Source organism: Panthera leo, chromosome B3 (genome assembly GCF_018350215.1).
Source record: "Panthera leo isolate Ple1 chromosome B3, P.leo_Ple1_pat1.1, whole genome shotgun sequence".
Lineage (NCBI taxonomy): Eukaryota > Metazoa > Chordata > Mammalia > Carnivora > Felidae > Panthera > Panthera leo.
Genome location: NC_056684.1, coordinates 31,490,098 through 31,514,037, shown reverse-complemented (window position 1 = coordinate 31,514,037; position 23,940 = coordinate 31,490,098). Strand labels below are relative to the sequence as shown.

The 23,940-nt window shown below is 42.0% G+C and overlaps 1 protein-coding gene across 4 annotated transcripts in view; it reads right to left on the bottom strand.

Annotated features, from left to right (window-relative positions):
* EDC3 (enhancer of mRNA decapping 3) overlaps nucleotides 1-23,940 on the bottom strand; it is a 60,931-nt gene that overhangs the window by 11,918 nt on the left and 25,073 nt on the right. For all 4 annotated transcript variants that reach the window (XR_006203436.1, XM_042941419.1, XM_042941418.1 and 1 more), the window contains exon 4: nucleotides 10,699-11,034. Coding sequence is in view for 3 of the 4 variants with exons in the window: in XM_042941419.1 (XP_042797353.1) it covers nucleotides 10,699-11,034 (336 nt within the window). In the remaining variant the exon portion in view is untranslated. The remainder of the gene's footprint in view (nucleotides 1-10,698; nucleotides 11,035-23,940) is intronic.

Sequence of the window (23,940 nt, the reverse complement as noted above, 5' to 3'; positions counted from 1 at the left end):
GTGTTACAGGAAGCCTAAATACTCTTAATACTCTTTATTAGGGCCCATGATCTGGGCCCTGTTCACTTTACCCCTTTCACCTTAAATCCCAACTCCCACCATGCTCCAAGGCACCTTGGCTGCCTTTTGGCTCCTAAACACCTCAATTCCCTTCTGGCCTCAGGAAGCCTGTCCCCTCTCTGGGGCCTCTCTTCTCTCTTCCAATGCTCTACCCACACTCAAGGCTGGTTCCTCATTCTTCAGGTCTCAGCTTAAAGAGCCCTCAGTCTCAGCATGCTGTTTATTTCCTTCACTGTGCTGAATACAACTTGTAAACAACTGGGGTTTTTTTTGTTTTTTGTTTTGTTTTTTGTTTTGGACTATCTACTTTGCCAGACTGTAAACTCCATGAAGGCAGGGACCATGTATGTCTCATTTGCTGCTGTAACCTGTTCTTCTTTGCACCTTCAGTGTTAGCACGGGGCCTGGTGGAGGGTCTACATCAATAGGTGTTGAATTAATGAATGAATGGGAAAGGACACCTATAAAACAGCCTCAGCGCCTTCCATTCTGCAGCTGGACAACAGCCCAGCTGTAACCAAAGGTTAAGTGTGGGTAAGAGGTTTTGGATTCTCTCCTCACGTCTTCCTTCCTCCATTTACAACAACTAGATCAACGCCCTGTCCACAATGGACCTCATTCCTTCAAGTTAAAGCTCCACTGGAACAAGCCTTGGACTCAAGGGTGTAGAGGACTTCCTGACAAGATTACTTCTTAATTATGAAGGGGAGAAGGAGCTTTATGAAGAAGATATCCGGTGGACAATACCTTACCAAGTGATTAAGTCAGCCCCAGTGGTGAGACAAACTGACACTGTCTATTCTTATGATGTGATACCCTGAATAGAACAGAGCCCCACCAAAATCCTGGGAAAAATGTGTTAACACGAATCACATCAAGAGGAAACAATCAATCAGTAAATAAAACTAAGGAGTATACTGCAAATCAACCGGCCTAGACTCTTCACAAATGTCCATATCACAACAGACAACAAAAGTTGTGGGAATCGTCCTGGTTAAAAGGAAACAAACGAGAGATGACAACTAATTGTAATGCACCACTGCTGACTATAAACACAGCTACGAAGGACACTACTGGGACAACTGGAAAGTTGTGGATATGGAGTGAACATGAGGACACGTTTGGGTTAAAAGTTTCCTGGGGCGCCTGAGTGGCGCAGTCGGTTAAGCGTCCGACTTCAGCCAGGTCACGATCTCGCGGTCTGTGAGTTCGAGCCCCGCGTCAGGCTCTGGGCTGATGGCTCGGAGCCTGGAGCCTGTTTCAGATTCTGTGTCTCCCTCTCTCTCTGCCCCTCCCCCGTTCATGCTCTGTCTCTCTCTGTCCCAAAAATAAAATTAAAAAAAAAAGTTGAAAAAAAAAAAATTAAAAAAAAAAAAAAAAAAAAAGTTTCCTGAGAGCCATCTCACCGTGTGGTTGTACACACAGCACCATGCTGAGCCCACAGGGAAGCAAGCAGGGGTAATGGAAGGAAGTAGGAGTGCTCCAACTAAACCTCAAAGGTTCAGGTGTGTACATGCATTTATATACAAAGTAAATGTGGCAAAATGTTAAGTGAATCGAAAGGAAAAGCGCATTGGTGTTCATTATACTATTCTAGCAACTTTTCTGAAAGTTTGAAATTGTTTCCAACGTAAAAAAGTTGGGGGGTAGAAAAGAGAAAGTTAATTAAGTGCCTTCAAATAGGACCAACGAATGTGGGCAGAGTAACAACGCATCAAGCCAGTGGTGGGGTGGGGAGTGGCAAAAGACAGAGTAAATACAAAGAACATGAAAAAAGACCCTGTTCCCACAGTCTTATGATCTAGCTGAAAACAAAAAATATGTGCAGATACCAGAGAATACACAGACTGAACTGTGGTCTTGAGCACAAGTGTAATGTATCGATTTCAAATCAGGGGCTGCAGGCGATAGGTATCAATTCTCAATCTGAACTATGCCTTGAAAGACAGGCAGGATTGTAGCCAGAATGACAGGAGAGAGAGTACTCCAGATGCGGTGGGGAGGAACCATGAACAAAAGTCCAGAGGCTGGAATCTGTGTGACACGTGCAGATGAACACTTCCCTTCCTGCAGCCCCGGTGCTGACGTGAAGGCCGGCTTAGAGTAGCAGGCGGGCCCAGAGTTCAGAAGGCTTTAAAGGCCAAGTTGTTTTATGCAGGGGGAAGTTAACGAAGACAGAAAGACTATGTGGAACTGGTATCAGATGACACAGGGAACCTGTGGGGTAGCACAAGAAACTAAAAAGCCATGACCATTTCAATGGGCGACTCTGTAAGAATAGGAGAGCCTGAAGCCAAAATGAATACTGAGGATAAACAAAAGTTCCTTGCCAGGGCTGCTACAGAAGGAATCACTACATCTGCTATTAGGAAAAAAAAAGGATGTGAGGGCACGTGGGCTAATGACATCTGTCACCCCACAGATCTCCAGGGTTGATTTGGCTGGTCTGGCTGGCTAGGCAGGTGTCCCCTTTCTTCCTCACCTTTCCATGTGCATCCCTCCTGAAGCTGCGAGCTGGGTGAAGAGGACAACCTTCCCCAATAGAGGAGGGCCGTTCTTGGGTCAAGGGTATACGGGTGGCTCCCCTGCTAGAGCCTCCAAACAAGCTCTCAAGGTCCATTTGTAGGAGAACATAGGGGAGTCAAGCTTTTGAGACCAAATGAGGTGCTGCATGTTACAGTCTGCCTTCAAGAAAGAAAGCAAGAGAGAGAGAGAGAGAGAGAAAGAGGGAGAGAAAGAAAGAAAGAGGGAGAGAAAGAAAGAAAGAGGGAGAGAAAGAAAGAAAGAGGGAGAGAAAGAAAGAAAGAAAGAAAGAGAAAGAAAGAAAGAAAGAGAAAGAAAGAAAGAAAGAAAGAAAGAAAGAAAGAAAGAAAGAAAGAAAGAGGGAGGGGAGGGGAGGGGAGGGGAGGGGAGGGGAGGGGAGGGGAGGGGAGGAAGGAAGAAAAATGGACTCTGGGATCCTTTCTAGTCATGAATTTTTATGAGAAGGAAGAGGCAAAGGTGGCTGCAAATTTTATGCCAGGCACTTAAAGAACGGCGACTGCACTGAAAGGAACAGGAATGGGAAAGAGGCAAGGATGCTGGGAAGGGACGACTGACTTAGCTGCGATATGTCGAATTTAAGGAGGATGGTGGATGGTGCATATGTTGAAATCAAACTCCTTCCTCACTCTGGCTAGACACCTGTGGCTCTGAAATGGGAAGACGATACATATTGGCAAAGTGGTCACATTCACAAAGACCAAATCATTTTCTAAAAAAAAAACAATAAAATGACCAACTGGCAGCTTTTGATATATCAAAGCTCAGTTGTGAGGTCATAATATATACCAAGTTTCCGGACCCTCCAGGCCTTAGTTTAAATTTTAAATTTTAAATTAAGGGGCACCTGGTGAAATTAAATTAAGTGGCTTGGTCAGTTGAGCATCCGACTCTTGATTTCAACTCAGATCATAATCCCCGGGTCATGGGATCAAGCTGAATGTGGAGCTGGCTTAAGACTCACTCCCTCCCTCCCTCCCTCCCCCCCTCTCTCCACCCCCCCCCCCCCACTTGCACTTTCTAAAATAAAAAAATAATAAATTTTAAAAAATTTAACTAAAATAAATTCTTAAATTAAAACTCTTGCAAAAGTTGTCATGAGACATTTTCCCATGCAAAGACTGTAGGAAGCACAAATGTTCATTACTGGGGGAAGGGTCTAGCCAAGACACCTGTCTTAACAATACTGCTCTAAAACCTCATGAGATTGCCAATGACTACAACGAAGCCCCTCAGGCCTAAGACAAGTATCTACCTGATTACCCAGGCCCCCAAACTCTGAAGGACAACATACTAAAGGGTTTGACTACTCCCTCAACTCTGTTAGAATCTGAGGTTCCTAAAATCAACCAAGTCACTGTCGAGGAAGTCTGCTAGCAGAGACACAATTTTAAAAAACTAGGTTCATCAACTCTGTTCAGTGCAAAATTATGGTGGCACTTGGCGCAGCACAGGTGTATTAGTGCAGGTGTTTTGATCCAGAACATTTCCTAGAATTTACTTCCTGATGTGTCCCTGTAGCTCTCAGGAGCACAAGCGCTGAAGGAAGTCTCACTACCCTTATGGTAAAATTCTTCAGTGGCCACTTCTAAACTCAGAGATTTATTTCTTCCTGAATTCCTACTGAACACACATAGAAACCCAAAGCAGATTTCCTGTTTACCTGTTCTTCAAGAGAGAAGAACACTCCTGGTCTTGAAAGGATTAGAATACTTCTTAAGGGACTCTCAGTGACAAGAGGCAGAAGCAGGCAGCCAGAGCTCAGAGGCAGAAATGGAACGCCGGTGTGGAAGACAACTGCCAGCCTGAAATGCCGAAGGTCAAGCTTGTCCTGACAGCAAGATACATCCCCACTGAAGCTCAAAGACTCCGCTAGCCAAGGTGGGAAGAGTAAAGAGGCAAGCCATAAAGCAGCAGGAACAAACCAACTGTGGCTTCACCAGCAGCTCCCCTTCGAAGTAGGAACCAGAACTGCTTTTACCAAGACACATGGGCATGGGTAAGTGGTAATGGACGCAAAGGGAGCTCAGACCAGAGCGCCCCACTTAAACTTTGACTTGATCGTTTTGCAAGACAGTAAATAGTAACTCATTTCCGGTCATCCTCCTCATACATTTGCTGCTCCTCAAATCTCAGTGGGCAGATAGTATGGTGGTAAAGAAACATCCTTCAGACAAAGCAAATGGGACAACTGCAGAGATTCGGGGCCTGCACCAACAGCCCCCCCCCCCCCCACTGCCTCCCATCTGGGCTTCTAAATACTAGAGGGCTGAAGGAGGCTACATAGTAGAAAACAAATGGCAGAAGTTAAATAAGAATTCTACCCAATAGGAAGGGTTCTTAAATAAATATACCCAAGAAGAATTTATTAGAACTCAGGAAATGAAGAATTCGAGACACTTTAAAGTCATTCCTGACTGAAAGGTTTACTGGACCACTTAATGCCAACAAAATGGGGATAATAACAAAACGAGGAGAACAGGGCAATCTCACAGATGTGCTGTGAAAACTGTGACAAGCACGTGAAGTACTCAGAATGGTGCCCGTGACATAGTCATCATAAATACCCAATGAACTTTCAATACTATGACACTAATCACAATGATGTTGCTTCTCCTAAAACAGGTCCCCACCATCCCCTTTCTGCCGCCTCTAAACCTTGTACACAGTTCTATTATTTGTTTACACATTTAGTTACTCCTGAGGCCCCTGAGGTGGCAGACAATGACTAATGACTTACCCAGAGGGTCTAGAACGGTGCCTAGCACGTGGTAGAAATTTTATAAACGTAGATGCTTTGAAATAACCTTACTGAGGCAGCCTTTGCAATTCTATTTGAAGTCAAATACTGACTAACGACCACAAGCTGGGCATTGTACTAGCTGCTTTTCCACATGATCTCATTTAATTGACAATTTTATCCCACTTTACAGAGAAGGAAATAGGCTCAGTAGCCCCTATTTGGCTCTATAACTCTGCTCTCTGACTCTACAGATGCCTCCTCACTGAAGCCTGCATTAACTCCCTGACCTCTCTGTCAGTGAGGTAACTCTACTGCTTGTCTTTTCTGAGCTGAGCCACAAAGCACTGCGGGCAGAAAAATCACAAAACCATGCAGACTTGGCCCACTGCAGACTTACACAGTCTAACTACCACTAGACGCTCACGGCCATTCTTCCTGCCCCACGGGCTTGATGCCTTTCAACACTCCCGCCCACTCAACCCTTTTCTACCTGTTTCCAACCATCACACTCCTCTGTACCATTTCTCTCACAGCTCTTTCCTTCCACTCAGAGCCCCAAACCTCTGGTAATGAGTTATGTCCAGAGCTCAACCAGTCTTGCTGCTCTCGTCCCTCTGTCCTCCCACTGTACCCTGAATTCTATCATGAGACCAGTCTTCCTAGACTAAAAGTCTTCCTAAAAGAGATTTGAGATAATGTCATTTTCAGAACCCTTAAGCTGCTCTCTATGGCATAGGACAAGGACAGCATATGCACACAAGGCTCTGTGCTCCGGTCCAAAGTATTTTTAATTCCTGTTAGTCCCCCATGCAAACTCAGTGCCCTGGCCAAACCAGCCAATGGCCAATCTCCCATGGCTCTTTCACACTATTCACCAGCACCTACCAGCCCACCCACGCATCTCCTCTTGCTCTCTGCCTAGTGAAGACTGCCCAGTGCTTCAAGGCTTCTGTCCTGCTCCCTTTGTGAAGCCATCCCTCATCAGCCCAGCCTTCAGGACCTCTCCTGCTTCTCAATATCCAGTGCAATTAATGTCCACGCTCACAGGACTCTAGGCATATATGGTATCTTTCCATTTTCTGATACATTTTAATAACGAATGCAAGGTCTTAGAGTCACTTACACAAAATAAGCACAGTATTCTGACCGAATGGTCGTAAGTATTTCTTTTAGAGTATTATGAATGTTGAGCAAAGATTCTTCTTCGAAGCCTTATCTCTCTCCTAACTAGTGTTCTTTGGGGACCGCTTACCACCGAACACAGAGAGCGCACACGCATCTCACACTATTTACAGCCAAACTTAACACACAAGTGTATGACTCCTGGATATCGTTATTTAGCAGGGTAAGTCCAAGTGGAGGAATATCTGACAATCTGTGACTGTTGGAAACAGCACTATCAAAGGACTCAAAAAGGCTTTCCAGAGAGAAAAGATTTGGGTTAAACAAAGAGCTAAATTTAGTTGCTTCCTGAACGTGTTTTCCCAATCAACAGACCTTTTAGAACACTGCCCCCATCACACACACACACACACACACACACACACACACACACACACACAGACACACACACACAGTTGGCAGAGGATTGCCAAGAGGAGTGTAAGCAATGACAGCATAACGGCTTAGAAACAGTTGACACCACTTAGCATGCAGTTAGTGTGCTGGATACCAGCAGCAAGCTGTCAGAATCCCAAAACCCAAGCCATCACCAAATGGGTAGTAAACATGTTGTTGCTCTTTTGCTACCCTGGAGATTAGCAGAAAACAAGGTATTTGGGGTTCTAGGACACGAATGCTCAAAGGCTAGTTGGGGAGCCAGCCAAGTCACTCCCCACAGAGGCTGATCTAAGCTGGCCCATTCCTGAGGGAATACTAAAAAGAAACGACTGCAGTCTATTTTGCTATTACATGCCCTTCTCTTCTTATACTATATTCTTCTTCCTTTTTAACGTATCCACGTTTGGAAGATAAAATGAAATATAACAGATAAGGTTTATAAGAGCCTTTATCTCTCTGGGTCTCAATGTCCTCATGTGTAACATGAGAAAATCATACTAAGTGATCAAGTAACTTAACACTAACATTTGATGGTCTTAGGTTATTCCCCCACCTATTCCAGATAGTCTGCCTTATTCTAACTGTAACATTTGCATAGTAAACCCAAGTGTAAAAGTGTCCCCAGCCATGCACTATCTGAATAACAGTAAAAACCTACTTTGAGGGGCGCCTGGGTGGCTCAGTCGGTTAGCGGCCGACTTCGGCTCAGGTCATGATCTCACGGTCCATGAGTTCAAGCCCCGCGTCGGGCTCTGTGCTGACAGCTCAGAGCCTGGAGCCTGTTTCAGATTCTGTGTCTCCTTCTCTCTGACCCTCCCCCGTTCACGCTCTGTCTCTCTCTGTCTCAAAAATAAATAAAAAACGTTAAAAAAAAAAAAAATTAAAAAAAAAAAAAAACCTACTTTGAGGCTTGTCTCTTGTTCCTGGAGCAGAGTTGAAAACCACCTGTAGGAGAAGCTGCTCCGCAAGGCAACAGCTTGCTTGCTCCACTTCCAGCATAGACCCTGCTTGGCAAAAGGGCTTCATTTGCATTCCTGATCACTATTGATGACAAAGAGGAAAACCAGATGGCATGAAGCTGCAGGGCCTCTCCTCCTCTCACTGTCATGCCTCAGTCAGGTACAACTGGTCACTATACACAAGCCGCCATACCGGAGTTCTTGGCTGAGGACCAGCTCATGGGGTTTGTAGTATGTTTGTTAATGGCAATTCTGGAAAAGTTTCACGTAAGAGAGGGAACTTTTTACTTCGGTCATTAAATTAAACTAGGTGCAAAAATCAAGTTAGGGAGGTGGAATGTATAGTAGGCAAAAACTCCCACCCCTCCCCTTTGCCTACTCTAGCAATGTTTTCTCAGGTTCTTTTTAGATCTGAGAATCTTTCCTGAGTCTATCATTCCCTCCCTTTTAGCCACTTCATTCCAAGGCAGTCTATATCTCCCCAAGCTCAGGGATTTCAGGGAAATGACATACCGCATGGCCCAACCACCTCAGCTCAGAGAGCCACCAGCAGAGGCAGCTTATTTTACAAAGGAGGGCAGTAAAAAAGGGGAGCCATAGGGGTAGATAAATAGCAGAATCTGTACTATCAGACCTGCTGGATGACAGCTGCCTTTGAAAAGTTTAAAATCTGGCAAATTAAGCCTGATTCTGAGCTAGGCTGTTTGCCTATGCATAGGTGGTAAAAATCAAAGGAGTTCAGCAAGTTACACTGTCAGTGCCACTTAGGGAAACTACCTTAGTAAAGAAGCATGCCCACCAGAATCTGCCAGTGACCGATGGAAAATAACTTGGTAATCTCTCTTAGCCTGAGAGTCAGCTTATTTTTTGTTTTCGCGTGGAAAGCACATGCAAATTTCTATACAGCAAACCAAATACATCAAAACCCTATTACTGTCTACAAAAAAGCCACACCACATCTGATTTTGCTCCAAATGTAATTAAGTCATCTCCATAATACTTCCTATAACTGCTACTACTGTTCTAGATTTATATTCCCTATATTCAAACCCTCAAACCAAAATGAATATTGTACTTAGTTCCTTCTCTACTTAATTAAAATGATTATGATTCCTCCTTTGTTCTTTAAGATCCTTCAGTAACAATGGTTTTCAAACTGTATTCCCAGAAGCCCAGATAATAATGTGGTTTGGGGTGGAAGGGACAGGGAGAGGGGTGAAGAAGACCACTTCTCCACAGCTGCATTTATCTGCCTCAAATGCCACGTTTGAAGAAAAGATCCTAATATTAAAAAAAAAAAAAAAAAAAGAGGAAATACAAATCAAAACCACACTGAGATATCACCTCACGCCAGAGTGGCTAAAATGAACAAATCAGGAGACTATAGATGTTAGAGAGGATGTGGAGAAACAGGAACCCTCTTGCCCTGTTGGTGGGAATGCAAACTGGTGCAGCCACTCTGGAAAACAGAGTGGAGGTTCCTCAAAAAATTAAAAATAGATCTACCCTATGACCCAGCAATAGCACTGCTAGGAATTTATCCAAGGGATACAGGAGTGCTGATGCATAGGGGCACTTGTACCCCCATGTTTATAGCAGCACTTTCAACAATAGCCAAATTATGGAAAGAGCCTAAATGTCCATCAACTGATGAATGGATAAAGAAGTTGTGGTTTATATACACAGTGGACTACTACTTGGCAATGGGAAAGCATGAAATATGGCCTTTTGTAGCAACGTGGATGGAACTGGAAAGTGTTTGCTAAGTGAAATAAGTCATACAGAGAAAGACAGATACCATATGTTTTCACTCTTATGTGGATCTTGAGAAACTTAACAGAAGACCATGGGGGAGGGGAAGGAGGCAAACCATAAGAGACCTTAAAAAAAAAACTGAGAAGGGGGGGTGGGAGGGAGGGGAAAGTGGGTGATGAACATTGAAGAGGGCACATGTTGGGATGAGCACTGGGTGTTGTATGGAAACCAATTTGACAATAAATTTCATATAAAAAAAAGAAACTTGGGGCACCTGGGTGGCTCAGTTGGATGAGCGTCTGACTTTAGCTCAGGTCATGATCTCAGTTTGTGAGTTCAAGCCCCGCGTCAGGCTCTGTGCTGACAGCTTGGAGCCTGGAGCCTGCTTGGGGTTCCGTGTCTCCTTCTCTGCTCCTCCCCCGCTCATGCTCGCTCTCAAAATAAAATAAACATTTAAAGAAAAGAAAAAGAAAAAGAAACTTAAAAACCACTGAGGTAATAGACTAGACTACCCAATATAGTGACCTAGGTGACTACCCAGGCACTAGTTGGTTACATGAGAATTAGGACTAGCCAAACTTCCAGATGACCAGGGCTCTCAGGAGATAAGGACAGCATAGTAAACAAATGTAATTTATTAAAACCCTAACTTTAGCCAATGGTGTCAACCATCCATCTCCAACTGTTTTTTTACCCCAACAAACAACTAGTGAATCAGAGTTGAACCTCTGGTAAAATGTAAAGGCAGTGTAATAGGCAAGCCAAAGTGAAAAGTCAAAGATCTGATTAGTTGACCCCTATGCCTTTAGTTGTTAATCACAACACACTAAATAAAGAGCAGACCAGGTTCTGTCAGATGTAGGATATAAATGGACATGAAATCAGCCCCCTACCCTATGCTGTGATAGGTAGGATGCTACATTAGCCACAATTCCCAAGAGACAATGATAATAAGCCAACCGCAAAGCCACTTTAGTTAATTCCTACTGCAAGCCTCTGATTCAGAATCTAGGTCATTGTGTTTCAGGCATAATGGAGAGGGAAGAGCAGCCGGTGGGAAGCGGACCTGGTGCAACTCACCAGTGCAGAACTCCTTGCTCACGTTGTGGGGCACAGTGATCCGCCGGTAGACAATGGGCTCCGACTCCAGGATGTTCTCATCGTGGCGGTACCGAGTAGGCCTTTCATTTGGGATGCCCCGGGAACGGGTACCAGTTCTCCTCTCGTAGGTATCAATCTCTTCAAACACAGCTGCCTTGTCAAAAAGGGCCAGGTTCCCTTCAAAATCAAAATCTGTGTCTGGGATCTCCTCGATATCATCCCCAAAGCACTCGTCATCTTTATTCTTCATTTGGCCATTCTTTAATCCACTTTTCTTTGGAGTTGCCTGATTTGGGTGTCTGCTACTAGATGACCCTGGAGGGAAAAACAGGGACTAAGGTCAGTATGCCGACAGTAAGTGCTCAGTGGAAGTGGAAAATACATTAGTGCTTTATGGAGAGTGTTACAGGAATCAAAGTGAAGATTGTAAAGAAAGGTAAGCTATTCCTAGATCGTATTAAGTAGCACAAACTACCACAAATCTCCTGGAATAATAGATTTCATATATTACCTAAGTAATAATAAATATAAAATAAGTACAACTCCTGGAAATCCTAACCAGTTCTACCCTTCACAAGGAAACTGGTAATGACAGAGGCTTTTTTTTTAACAACTGAATGTCCAAAAAGTGGAAGGGCGCAATCCCTATCAAAATAACACCAGCATTCTTCACAGAGCTAGAACAAACAATCCTAAAATTTGTATGGAACCAGAAAAGACCCCAAATAGCCAAAGCAATCTTGAAAAAGAAAAGCAAAGCTGGAGGCATCACAATCCCGGACTTCAAGCTAAATTACAAAGCTGTACTCATCAAGACAGTATGGTACTGGCACAAGAACAGACACTCAGATCAATGGAACAGAATAGAGAACCCAGAAATGGACCCACAAACGTATGACCAACTAATCTTTGACAAAGCAGGAAAGAATATCCAAAGGAATAAAGACAGTCTCCTCAGCAAATGGTGCTGGGAAAACTGGACAGCAACATGCAGAAAAATGAACCTGACCACTTTCTTACACCATACACAAAAATAAACTCAAAATGGATGAAAGACCTAAACGTAAGACAGGAAGCCATCAAAATCCTAGCAGCACTTCCAACAGATCCTAGAGGATCCATCAAAATCCCAGAGAAGAAAGCAGGCAAAAACCTCTTTGACCTCAGCCACAGCAACTTCTTACTCAACATGTCTCCAGAGGCAAGGGAAACAAAAGCAAAAATGTACTACTGGGACCTCATCAAAATAAAAAGCTTCTGCACAGAGAATGAAATAAGCAGCAAAACTAAAAGGCAACCTATGGAATGGGAGAAGAGATTTGCAAACAGCATATCAGATAAAGGGTTAGTATCCAAAATCTATAAAGAACTTACCAAACTCAACACCCAAAAAACAAATAATCCAGTGAAGAAACGGGCAGAAGACATGAACAGACACTTCTCCAAAGAAGACATCCACATGGCCAACCGACACATGAAAAAAATGCTCAACATCACTCATCAGGGAAATACAAATCAAAACCACAATGAGGTATCACCTTACACCAGTCAGAATGGCTAACATTAACAACTCAGGCAACAACAGATGTTGGCAAGGATGTGGAGAAAAGAGGATCTCTTTTGTATTGCTGGTGGGAATGCAAACTGATGCAGCCACTCTGGAAAACAGTATGGAGTTTCCTCAAAAAATGAGAACTACAATATGACCCAGCAATTGCACTCACTACTAGGTATTTATCTAAGGGATACAAGTGTGCTGTTTCGAAGAGGCACATGCACCCCAACATTTATGGCAGCACTATCAACGATAGCCAAAGTATGGAAAGAGCCCAAATGCTCATCGATGGATGAATGGATAAAGAAGATGTGGTGCACACACACGCACGCACGCACGCACAGGGGAGTATTACTCAGCAGTCAAAAAGAATGGAATCTTGCCATTTGCAACTACGTGGGTGGAACTAGAGCATATTATGCTAACCGAAATTAGAGAAAGATAAATATAGGACTTCACTCATATGAGGACTTTAAGATACAAAACAGATGAACATAAGGGAAGGGAAGCAAAAATAATATAAAAACAGGGAGGGAGACAAAACATAAAAGACTCTTAAATATAGAGAATAAACAGAGGTTTGGGGGAGGGGTTGAGGGGGGATGGGCTAAATGGGTAAGGGGCATTAAGGAATCTACTCCTGAAATCACTGTTGCACTATATGTTAAGTTGGATGTAAATTAAAAAAATAAATTAATATCTGAAAAAAACAAAAAAAAAATGAAAGTGGAAGGGCAAAGGTACAGCAGTCTCTTCCCACAGGTCTGAGTGGTTTGACCCCAAATGTCCAGGAGTAAAGAGAGAAATACCCCCAGAGTAAAAGAAGATCAACTCTTCATAACCTGAAGTTCACAAAAAAATACTACTCAACTGGCTCCGAATTCTATGCTTCCCAAGCAAACAACCTTCTAATTTTTAATGTGGTCTTAGCCTAGAACCCAGCAGGAGGGAATCTCTGGTTTAGAGAGATTCCAGATCTTGAGCCAGATATACATCTATCACTGTAAGTTGTTATTTTGACTTATAAACCTGTTTTTAGATCTCTCTCTTTTTTAATGTTTATTTATTTTTAAGAGAGAGAGAGAGAGAGAGTACGAGGAGAGGGACAGAGAGGGACAGAATCCAAAGCAGGCTCCAGGTTCTGAACTGTCAGCACAGAGCCTGACTTGGGGCTCAAACTCACAAGCGCAAGATCATGACCTGAGCCGAAGTTGGACACTTAACTGACTGAGCCACCCAGGCACCCCTAGATCTCTTAATGTGATCTTTTCTCAGAATTTAATACTTGTAGGGAAGCAATTTCTGAACCATCAACCGACAAGGATCATACTGACCTGATTCTACAGTGACCACACCAAGATGCACATCAACACCAGAATAGCAGACACTCTCTATCTGGCCACCACACATCAGTCAACTACTTTTCTAGCAGCCAAGACAGAAAATCCCACAGAATTCTCCAGACCATCCACTCCTAGAGAATCCTGAATTGAGTTTATATTCTGACCATCCTGAAAGGGTGGACCAGGCTAACGGTATGCCAAACTGAACCTCCAATATGGTTTAAATAAATGTGATGTGCTTCCCTTTGAAAGATTGAGCTCTTTAATTACTGAAAATACTTAGAGGTTAGAATGATCACGAGCAAACTCCTTCACATACAGCATCCCAACTATACTGCTCTAACTTCTCACAGCAACTCCCTTCTACCCATGGAGGAGCCAGGACACCTAGGCTCCAGCTGCAGTTCTCGTTAACATGTTACATAATCTCAATTTCCTTGTATGTAAAATGCTCACTGTTTTATCCCCAGCAGAGTTCCTAGCACACAGCAGGCAGTCAATAAATATTTGTTTAACAAATTAATCAACATTGGCAAGATCAATTGCAATAATTATTCTGAAAGATGTGTACTGTGCAAATATAACTCGTGTCCCCAAGTCTTCCTATTGCCAAATATTGGTATAGAAAAGGGCTGAGCTGGAAGATGAGATTTAGGCCTCTGAAAATAACTAAGCTTGGCCAAAATTATAAAGGAGAGGAAGATCTAGCTGAGCCACCATCAACAGCTTGGATTATAAAACAATGACAAGATTGTCAAAATGTGGGTTAAGTTCTAGTTCCAGTAATCTGACAAAAACATTTAGTGAGAGCATGCTATGTGCCACAGCCAGGTAAATAACCAAGACATGCTACTCAAAAAGGAAGGAGGAGAGGGGTAGCCGCGTGGCTTAGTCAATTGAGCGTCCAACTCTGATTTCGGCTCAGGTCATGATCCCAGGGTTGTGGGACCAAGCCTTGTGTCAGGCTCCGTGCTGAGTGTGGAGCCTGCTTAAGATTCTCTCCCGGTCTGTCTGTCTGTCTGTCTCTCTCTCTCTCCCCCTCCATCTACCCCTCTCCTCCGCTTGCACTCTCTAAAATAAATAAATAAATTTTTAAAAATTTTAATAAAAAAATAAATTCTTAAAACTCTGGCAACAAGTTGCCATGAGACCTTTTCCCATGCAAAAACTGTAGGAAGCACAAATGTTCATTACTGGGGCAAGGGATTCTTGATTTCAGCTCAGGTCATGATCTCATGGTCGTGGAATTGAGCTCCTTCTGCTTGGGATTCTGTTTCTCTCTCTGCCCTTCCCCGCTTCGTGCTGTAACATAAATAAACTTTTTTTTTAAAGGAGGAGTGATATATAAGCAAACAACTAAAATACAACGTGGTAAGAATTATAACAGAAATTTATATAAAGTATCACAGAAATGTGGACGAAAAAAACAAAGCTGGATTAGGAATGGGAGTGCAGGCATGAAAATACAAGGTCAGGGTAACACCCTCAGCAATAGAAGCAGGCAGGGGAAGAACTAGAAAAAAGTCCAGTATACAGGACTAATGTTCTGCCTCAATATAAATCAAAGCATACTATTAGAAAACAGGTCTCTGGCCCTGTGGTCTTGGCATACCCAGGAGTGTAAAGAATGATCCACTGGGATGAAGGGAGAAGATATTTCATACTCTATTTTTTCTTTTAATTAAAAAGAATAAGAAATTAGGCTTTATGAATTTAATGTTCAGCTAGAAATTGGCACCCTTATGAGGTTTCATGACAGCCAATCACTGCCAGTACTTGAGATGTTGGAAGAAAGAGTGATGTTCCATAACAGGACGTGTATCCGTGCAAATGGACTTGCATCAATTTTTTTATGGTAAAATGTATGTTAACATAAAATTTACCATTTTAACGACTTTTAAGTATACAGTTCAATGGCATTAAGTACATTCACACTGTTGTGCAACTATATACATTTTTAGCTACTAAAGCATACTAAAATGAGTAAGTGGCTTAAAAAAGATTCCTATAAAGAAACTATGCATTAAAGATAATACTAATAATGCAATCATAAGTGAACAAAAGAATGGCAGAGCTAACACCTCTCCGATTCCTCTTACAGGCCTTCGTTAGCTAGAATGAAATTTTTAAAAAATTGATCAGATCTAAGAAGATGGTCTCCCAAATTCAAAAAAGTATCAAGGTTATTCCAAACATGAATCCATATGGACTATCATTGATTAACCTCACTCTAAGTGTACATTCTACATCAGGAGTCTGCAAACTGTTTGGCGCTCACCAAATTCAGCCCACTGCTGTTTCTGCAAATATGTTTTCTTGGAACACAGTCACACTCATTTGTTTACATACTGTCTAAGCCCACTTCTGTGCTGCAAAAGCAACGTTAAGTATTTGAGACCGAGACTTCATGACCGGCAAAGCCTAAAATATTTAACATCTGACCCCGTACAGGAAAAGTAGGCCTCTCAGAGAGAGGTATTCTTTCCAGTTTTGCCTTTTTTTCAGCTACTACCTTTCCAGCGATGAAAAAAATTTTTAATTTCTTAATTAACTGAACCCAGGACCGGCTCTTTGAACCTCTGTTTCATTCAAAGTGTTCAGGGTATCACTTATTAGTCTTTCAACTCCACACTCAGTCTCTGTGGTGTTGGGCTGGGACTCCACAACTGCATTTCTCCTCCCGTCAGGTCCCACTACCAGTAGTAGACATGTGAAGAGAGTGGAAGGAACAAGGAAGGAGCAGTGACACGGGACGGTCTCCTTCTTGTTCGCTTGCTGTTCACACCAGCATTGCCCTGGCAGTCGGTTCCGGTCTCCCGTTTTCCTTTCCGCCTCATGCAGACAGAACAAGCTTCAGTGCAGCTCCCTAGAACTAATGGCACCAGCTCTGAGAAGCCTCTTCTCTGAACTTCAAGTTTCTGATAACAGCAGCCTGTTCCCTGTTTCCCCTCCCTCAAGGTCTCTTTTTGCTTTTTTGGTCTTCTAACACCTACTTAACCAATTCTATTAAATTTCTTCTGAAATAACTAGTATGGTTACTATTTTCTTAAGTGGTATACCAAGATTTAAGAAAATGAGTGACTCACAGCTAATCACTCTGTTCTAACCAAGTATTGATGTTTAATAAGCAAAAAAGTTTTGAACCATTAATAAAATATTCCTTTAAAAATATTTCATGTTTATTTTATCCCTTGTAAATTGTAAAGGTAAAGAACTTTCTGAATTACAGACACACAGATATACACAGAAATAGTGCTTACAGCTCCAACCCTAAAATCTCAGACATGGGCCAAGATTAAACACAGACCAGTATAGATGTTAAAGGGCCCATCTTCTCCCAGTGGGGATGAAAATCTTAATTGACTTGAGCTCAAAGTAGACAAATAGAACAGACTAACCAGATTTGCTGTTGTCTCTCACCCAACAGAAAGCAGGTATCTAGAAACATTAATTCCCTTAAACAGATCAAGTGATCAAACCATAAAGCCAAACCCCTAATCACTGCTGCTACCAATGGGGAACAGCTTAGCTATAGACAAAGCAAAAACACAAAATTAGTAAGGTAAAATACTAAAGAAATAAAGTCAGCCAAGGTCCTATTGCTGCCCTGGATTCAGTCCTGGGAGCCAAGAGAAGATGCACCTGGGCTTCATCTCCTCAGAGGGACAACACTGATTTTTGTTTTTATAGCTTTACTGAGGTTTTATCAGTACACAAAAACCTGTACATACTTAATGTATACAATTTGATGAGTTTGGACATATGCAAACACTTGTAATACCACGACCACAATCAAGGTAATAAATATCTCCACCTCCCCACCACCTCCAAAAGAATCAATGACTCATAGTTATTCACTCTGTTGAAAAAGCAAATATTAATTTTTCAATAAGCAAAACATATTTTGAACCATTAAACCAAATTTAAACCAGTATTACTGTGAAAGTTTACTTTGTGTTTATCTAGTCCTTTTTAATTTGTTCCTCTGTTTCTCATATCTCATGTACATAGCATGTATGTATCGTAGAAAAAAAGCCAATCAATTGGTGAGCCCATCAGGAGTTGTGTCACAGAAATGTTTACTTTTACAAAAGGAAGTAAAAGAAACCTAATGAATTAATAACATCAATATTAGGAGTCAAATACTTCATGCTTATTTTAAGGCACTATTTAGGCCAAAGCACAATTTCCCTGAAGCTGAATATAGTTTATCTGAAAGAAAGGAATCGGGGTGGTCTCCAGGAGTCTCTTCATGTCAGCCAACTGTACCTATAATCATACCACTGTTCACTGAACCCAAAACACACTTCACATTTCACCAGGACAGAATTCTGATCAGTATTTTTCTATATTCATTTTTAAAATTTTCATTAAGCATCTGCTATCCACTAGGATCTGTGTTAAGTGCTGGAGAGTCAACGGTGAACAATATCAATATAGCCCCTGTCCTCACCTAAAGTTACTCTCACCCCCCGTTACTACCATTCCCAATCGCTTCTGCAGACCCAACAGTCAAACTGCCTGTATCTTCCACCATGACACTTGCGATAGGCCCTTGCCAGAGGTAAGCAATTTTAGAGTTTTTTTGCCCCGTAAGCAGATTCTGTTGTTGCCTATCTAATGTCCAGATCTCTTCCTCAGAACAATACCCATTTTTGTTCAGATAGATACCATACCCTCCTCTCAGGGGAGGGAACAGGTAAATTTCTAAATCAATCATGGTGGTTCTCATGCCAACAACTGATTTAAGCATGGGCACGTGAAGAATACTGGTCAAGAAGACAGAATGGGGTGAAAGGTGGAGAGTAGATCTTACAGCAGTTTCTGATAACAAGGTTTCCTCATTCCTGAAGAACTTTTGATTCTCAATCAGGGGCACTATTATGCCTCAGTGGGACATTTGACAATGTCTGGAGGCATTTTTGGTTGTTACAATTGGGGGTGGTTGGGAAATATTCCTGGCACCTAGAAGGTGGAGTCCAGGGATGCTGCTAAACGCTTGTCAACTTGCAGAACCTATGCAGCTGGCACCATCTTAGGCTTTGATACGCACATTATCTCAGCTATCTTCAGACAACCCAATTAACCTTAGCATTCTACCAATGAGGAAACTAAGGATGTTCCAAACCGGTATGTCTAAGTTAGGACTTGAACTCTGATCGGTCAGATTCCAAATTCCATGGTATTTGTGGAGACAAGAATAAGGAAACCATGTAACTCTGACAGACCTAGGCAAAGTGAAAAGAACTAGCAGAGGATCACGTCTAGAAAATGAGCATAGAAGGCAAAAGCAAAAAACCTATTCAGTACAGCACAATGGTAAAAAAGGAATTCAAAAGCAACAGGAAACAAGTATTCCTTTTTTAGAAGTAACTTTTTGTTAATATATGTTCTTAATAGTGCATAAAATATACAGAAAATTGCAAATATTCACTTAACTTTTTTAAAGTTTATTCTGGGGTGGGGGGAGAGAGGGAGAGGGAGGGAGGGAACACTCAGGGGAGGGGCAGAGAGAGAGGGAGGGAGGGAGGGAGGGAGGGGGAGGGAGGGAGGGAGGGAGGGGGAGGGAGAGGGAGAGGGAGAGGGGGAGAGAGAGAGAGAGAGAGAGAGAGAGAGAGAATCCCAAGCAGCCTCTGCAATGTCAGCATGGGGGCCCGATGCAGGGCTCAAACTCATGAACCATGAGATCATGACCTGAGCTGAAGTTGGACGCTTAATTAACTAAGCCACCCAGGTGGCCCGAAAATTGCAGATATTCACTTAACATTTTGATATGTTCCCTTCTAGTCAAAAAATATGCATCCATCTTATAAAGTTTTGTACCTTGCTATCTTGCTTAGGAGCTTCTGTTTCATGAATGATTTCTCCAAATATCTTTTTATAAGATTTTTTTATAGGGGCTCCTGAGTGGCTCAGTCGGTTAAAGCTTCCAACTTCAGCTCAGGTCATGATCTCATGGTTTGTGAGTTTGGGCTGACAGCTCAGAGCCTGAAGCCTGCTTCAGATTCTGTCTCCCCCTCTCTCTGCCCCTCCCCCACTCACACGGTCTCTGTCTCTCAAAAATAAATAAAACATTAACAAAAATTTTTTGAAGATTTTTTATAGACTATACCCTATTGATGTATACCATGCCTACTGATGAACTTTTAAGCTATTTCTCATTTTTACTGTTACAGACTCAGCCCAAACACACCATCTTGATGACTCCAACTGAAAGATCACCCCCATCTGACCACCTGCAGCAGTGTGGGTACCGTTCATCTAGCACTTGCCCCATACTACCTACTTTGTTCTGCAGTTATCTGTGTTTTTACTCTAACTCAAGGACAATGTAAGCAAACAGAGGGCAGAAATTTGTCATTCAGACCTGTCACCCAATTCTATGCCCTGTCTACCATAAATACACAAATCTCTGAATTCATAAAAACAACCATCTAAAAAAACAAAAAACACCCCATACAAACAACAAAAGAGTCTAAAGAAGTCACTAAAGAAAAGGCAACTTGAGATGAACTATGAGAAAGAAAGGTAGCTATCAAATCTTTGCGTGACTGAAAAAGACAGGAAGATGAAGCTGTCAACAATAATAAAAGAGGGGGTATGAGGCAAGGGCTTCAGAGGAAAGGAGTTCAGTCATGCCCAGTATGAACGGACAATGAACTATCCTGAATCTATCACAATGACAGATGAAGACAAGCAATTATCAGCTTGACAGAAGACAGGGCAAAAGCAGCAAAATAGGAAGCCACTTTGGGGTCAGCCTTAAGACTCTATAAACATCACTTGCAACCAAACCAGAGTTGTGTCTTCAGAAGGTATCAGGTATTTTCTCACACTCTGAATACAGAGCTTACATTCACTCATTTGACAAATATACACCAAGGATCAGCTATGTTCCAAACACTGCTAGGAAAGTAGACAGCAAAAAAGGTTTCCAAGAGGAAATACTGACATCATAGGTCAGCAAGAAAAAGATAAGAGATTATAAAGTAAATGAAAAGCAAGCCAATATGCTCAGTTGTCTCTGATTCTTCCTTTTCCTCATACTTTAATACAAATATTGGGAAGTCCTGAGTGAATCAGCTGTCTCAATACTTGGCTTACTCAGCCCAAGTGCCTGGCTCTATGTTTAAAATGGCCTTTGGCAAATAATTAAAACGTGTTTGTTTGAAATATAATATATATAAAACTAAACAGCAAAGCTCTTGTTTAGAATTTAAGATAATAAAATATTGGGGGGGGAATAAAAAAATAAAATGGACTTTGGCCACTAGGAGAGAAAAGCGCTTCCCTTGGAAAAAATAAACAGTGCTTCACAGATTTCTTTACCTTTCAATTACAAAGGCCAAGTATGTGTTAAGACTAGAGGCTGGCCGCCTTCCTGTGCCATTTTGCTGCCAGCCTTTGGCACAAAAGCCCTTTGGCCAGGATAACTTACAACAAACCCATTGTTGTGTAACCCTCAGTGCCACTTATTTATTGGTTTTTGTCACACACACATTGTAAAAGGGAACTCTGTCCTGCACTTAGCACGCTAAAGGGCACCTGAAGGTCAATGGCAAATGTTTTAATGTCAGACTCAATGGGCTTCACGAAGAGATAACTGAGAGCATCTGGAACCTTCTTTTCAACTCCCCAACTTCTAGGCCTTGGTAATAATTCAACTTCTTGGGCTCCAGCACCAAGAAGGCACATCCAAGGAGGTTAAGAAGTTATAGTAGGACCTCGGATGGTGGGATCATTGGTAAAATGAACAGACCATACACAGACCTGTATCCTTAGCCAGTCTCAAATGGTTTCCCTCAGCCTCCGAGGACTAATATTCCATTCATCTACTTGACAAATATGGAGCCTGTCTGGGATTCTCTCTCCCTGCCACATACACACTTGCGCTCTCTCTCTGTAAAAAAATATATAATTAATTAATTAACTTAGGACCGCCTGGATGGCTCAGTTGGTTGAGCATCTGACTCTTGATTTTGGCTCAAGTCACGATCTCCTGGTTCGTGAGATGGAGCCGCACGTCAGGCTCTTTGCTGGCAGCACAGAACCTGCTTGGGATTCCCCCCCACACACACACACCCCTTCCCCACTCGCATGTGCACACATTCTTTCTCAAAATAAATAAACCTGTAAAAAAAGTAAATAAAATCTGCTTGTGCTAAATCTCTCACAAATGTTGGATTAGGTAACTGTAACTAACAAATCCCTCAACAACTCATCACTAACCTTAACAGAATACTTAAAAACCAGAACTGAAGAGGGGTGCCTGAGTGGCTCAGTCAGTTAAGCATCTGACTTCAGCTCAGGTCATGATCTCATGGTTCGTCAGTTCAAGCCCCGTGTCGAGTTCTGTGCTGACAGCTCAGAGCCTGGAGCCTGCTTCAGACTCTGTGTATCCCACTCTTTCTCTGCCCCTCTACAACTAGCACTCTGTCTCTGTCTCTCAAAAATAAAATAAAAACGTTAAAAAAAAATTCTTAAATAAATTAATTTTAAAAAAACAGAACTGGAGATTATATTCCTATACTTTACCAATCTACTAGTTTCAACATCAATAGACATATACCAGGAAAATTTCTATTTACATATCTCTAATGAGAAAAATACTTAATCTCTATTTCTTTATCAATGAAGAAAACAATGATAATCTACATTACAACTGCAGTGGGAAGAAACCAATCTATTTTCTTGGAATCCTTAAAATCCTCTGGCAGACCTTTCTACTCATCTTACAGCATTCACTAAACAAATAAATAAATGCAACTCAGTTAAGCATCTGACTTCAGCTCAGGTTATGATCTCACGGTTCGTGAGTTCGAGCCCCACGTCAGGCTCTGTGCTGACAGCTCAGAGCCTGGAGCCTGCTTCGGATTCTGTTGTCTCCCTCTCTCTCTGCCCCTCCCCCGCTTGCACTCTGCCTCTCAAAAATAAACATTAAAGAAAAATAATAAAAACAAATAAATGCAACTCTACCTATCACAAACCAATTCCAAGCCACATCTCATCATCAGATTCCCAGGTCACAGACATTTTCCAAACTAATCTGGATTCAGAAGAAGTTCTCTGAAAGAGGGTAACTTTTTTTTTTTTTTTTTTTTTTTTTTTTGCCATGATCCCTTTACCCTATTTATGTGCACTTAATAATCTAGGGAACAGACTAAACAGCAAAAGCAGAAGCATCATCCACCAGGGGATACTTTTTGAGAGTGACCCAACTTTTTTACCAGAGTGACTTGTTAAAGATCAAATAAATTACTTGCTTGACGTTAACTGCACTCTTTCAAGAGAGTTGCTATAATTGTTGGTAAGGGGAAAACAATTCGATAGCCTTACCATAACATCCAGCAATCATACTCCTAGGTATTTACCCAACTGATCTGAAAACTATGTCCACATAAAACCTGCACACAAATGTTTCTAGCAAGTTTTGTTCATAATCATCAAAAGTTGGAATCAGCCAAGATGCCCTTCAATAAGTAAACGGACAAACTTTGATACATCCATACAATGAAATATTATTCAGCAATAAAAGGAAATGAGCTATCGAGCCACAAAGACATGAATGATTTTTTTTTTTTTTAGTTTGAGGGAGAGAGAGTGCGAGTGGGAGAGTGGGGCAGAGGGAATCTTAAGCAGGCTCCATCCTCAATGTGGAGCCCAACACAGGCAGGGCTCAATCCCACGACTCTATCAAGATTCAGACACTCTGGGAATGCAAGCTGGTGCAGCCACTCTGGAAAACAGTATGGAGGTGCCTCAAAAAACTAAAAATAGAACTACCCTACGACCCAGCAATTGCACTACTAGGCATTCATCCACGGGATACAGGTGTGCTGTTTCGAAGGGACACATGCACCCCCATGTTTATAGCAGCACTATCAGCAATAGCCAAAGTATGGAAAGAGCCCAAATGTCCATTGATGGATGAATGGATAAAGAAGATGTGGTATATATATACAATGGAGTATTACTCGGCAGTCAAAAAGAATGAAATCTTGCCATTTGCAACTACGTAGATGGAACTGGAGGGTATTATGCTAAGTGAAATTAGTCAGAGAAAGACAAAAATCATATGACTTCACTCATATGAGGACTTTAAGAGACAAAACAGATGAACATAAGGAAAGGGAAACAAAAATAATATAAAAACAGGGAGGGGGACAAAACAGAAGAGACTCATAAATATGGAGAACAAACTGAGGGTTACTGGAGGGGTTGTGGAAGGGGGAATGGGCTAAATGGGTAAGCAGCATTAAGGAATCTACTCCTGAAATCATTGTTTCACTATATGCTAACTAATTTGGATGTAAATTTTAAAAA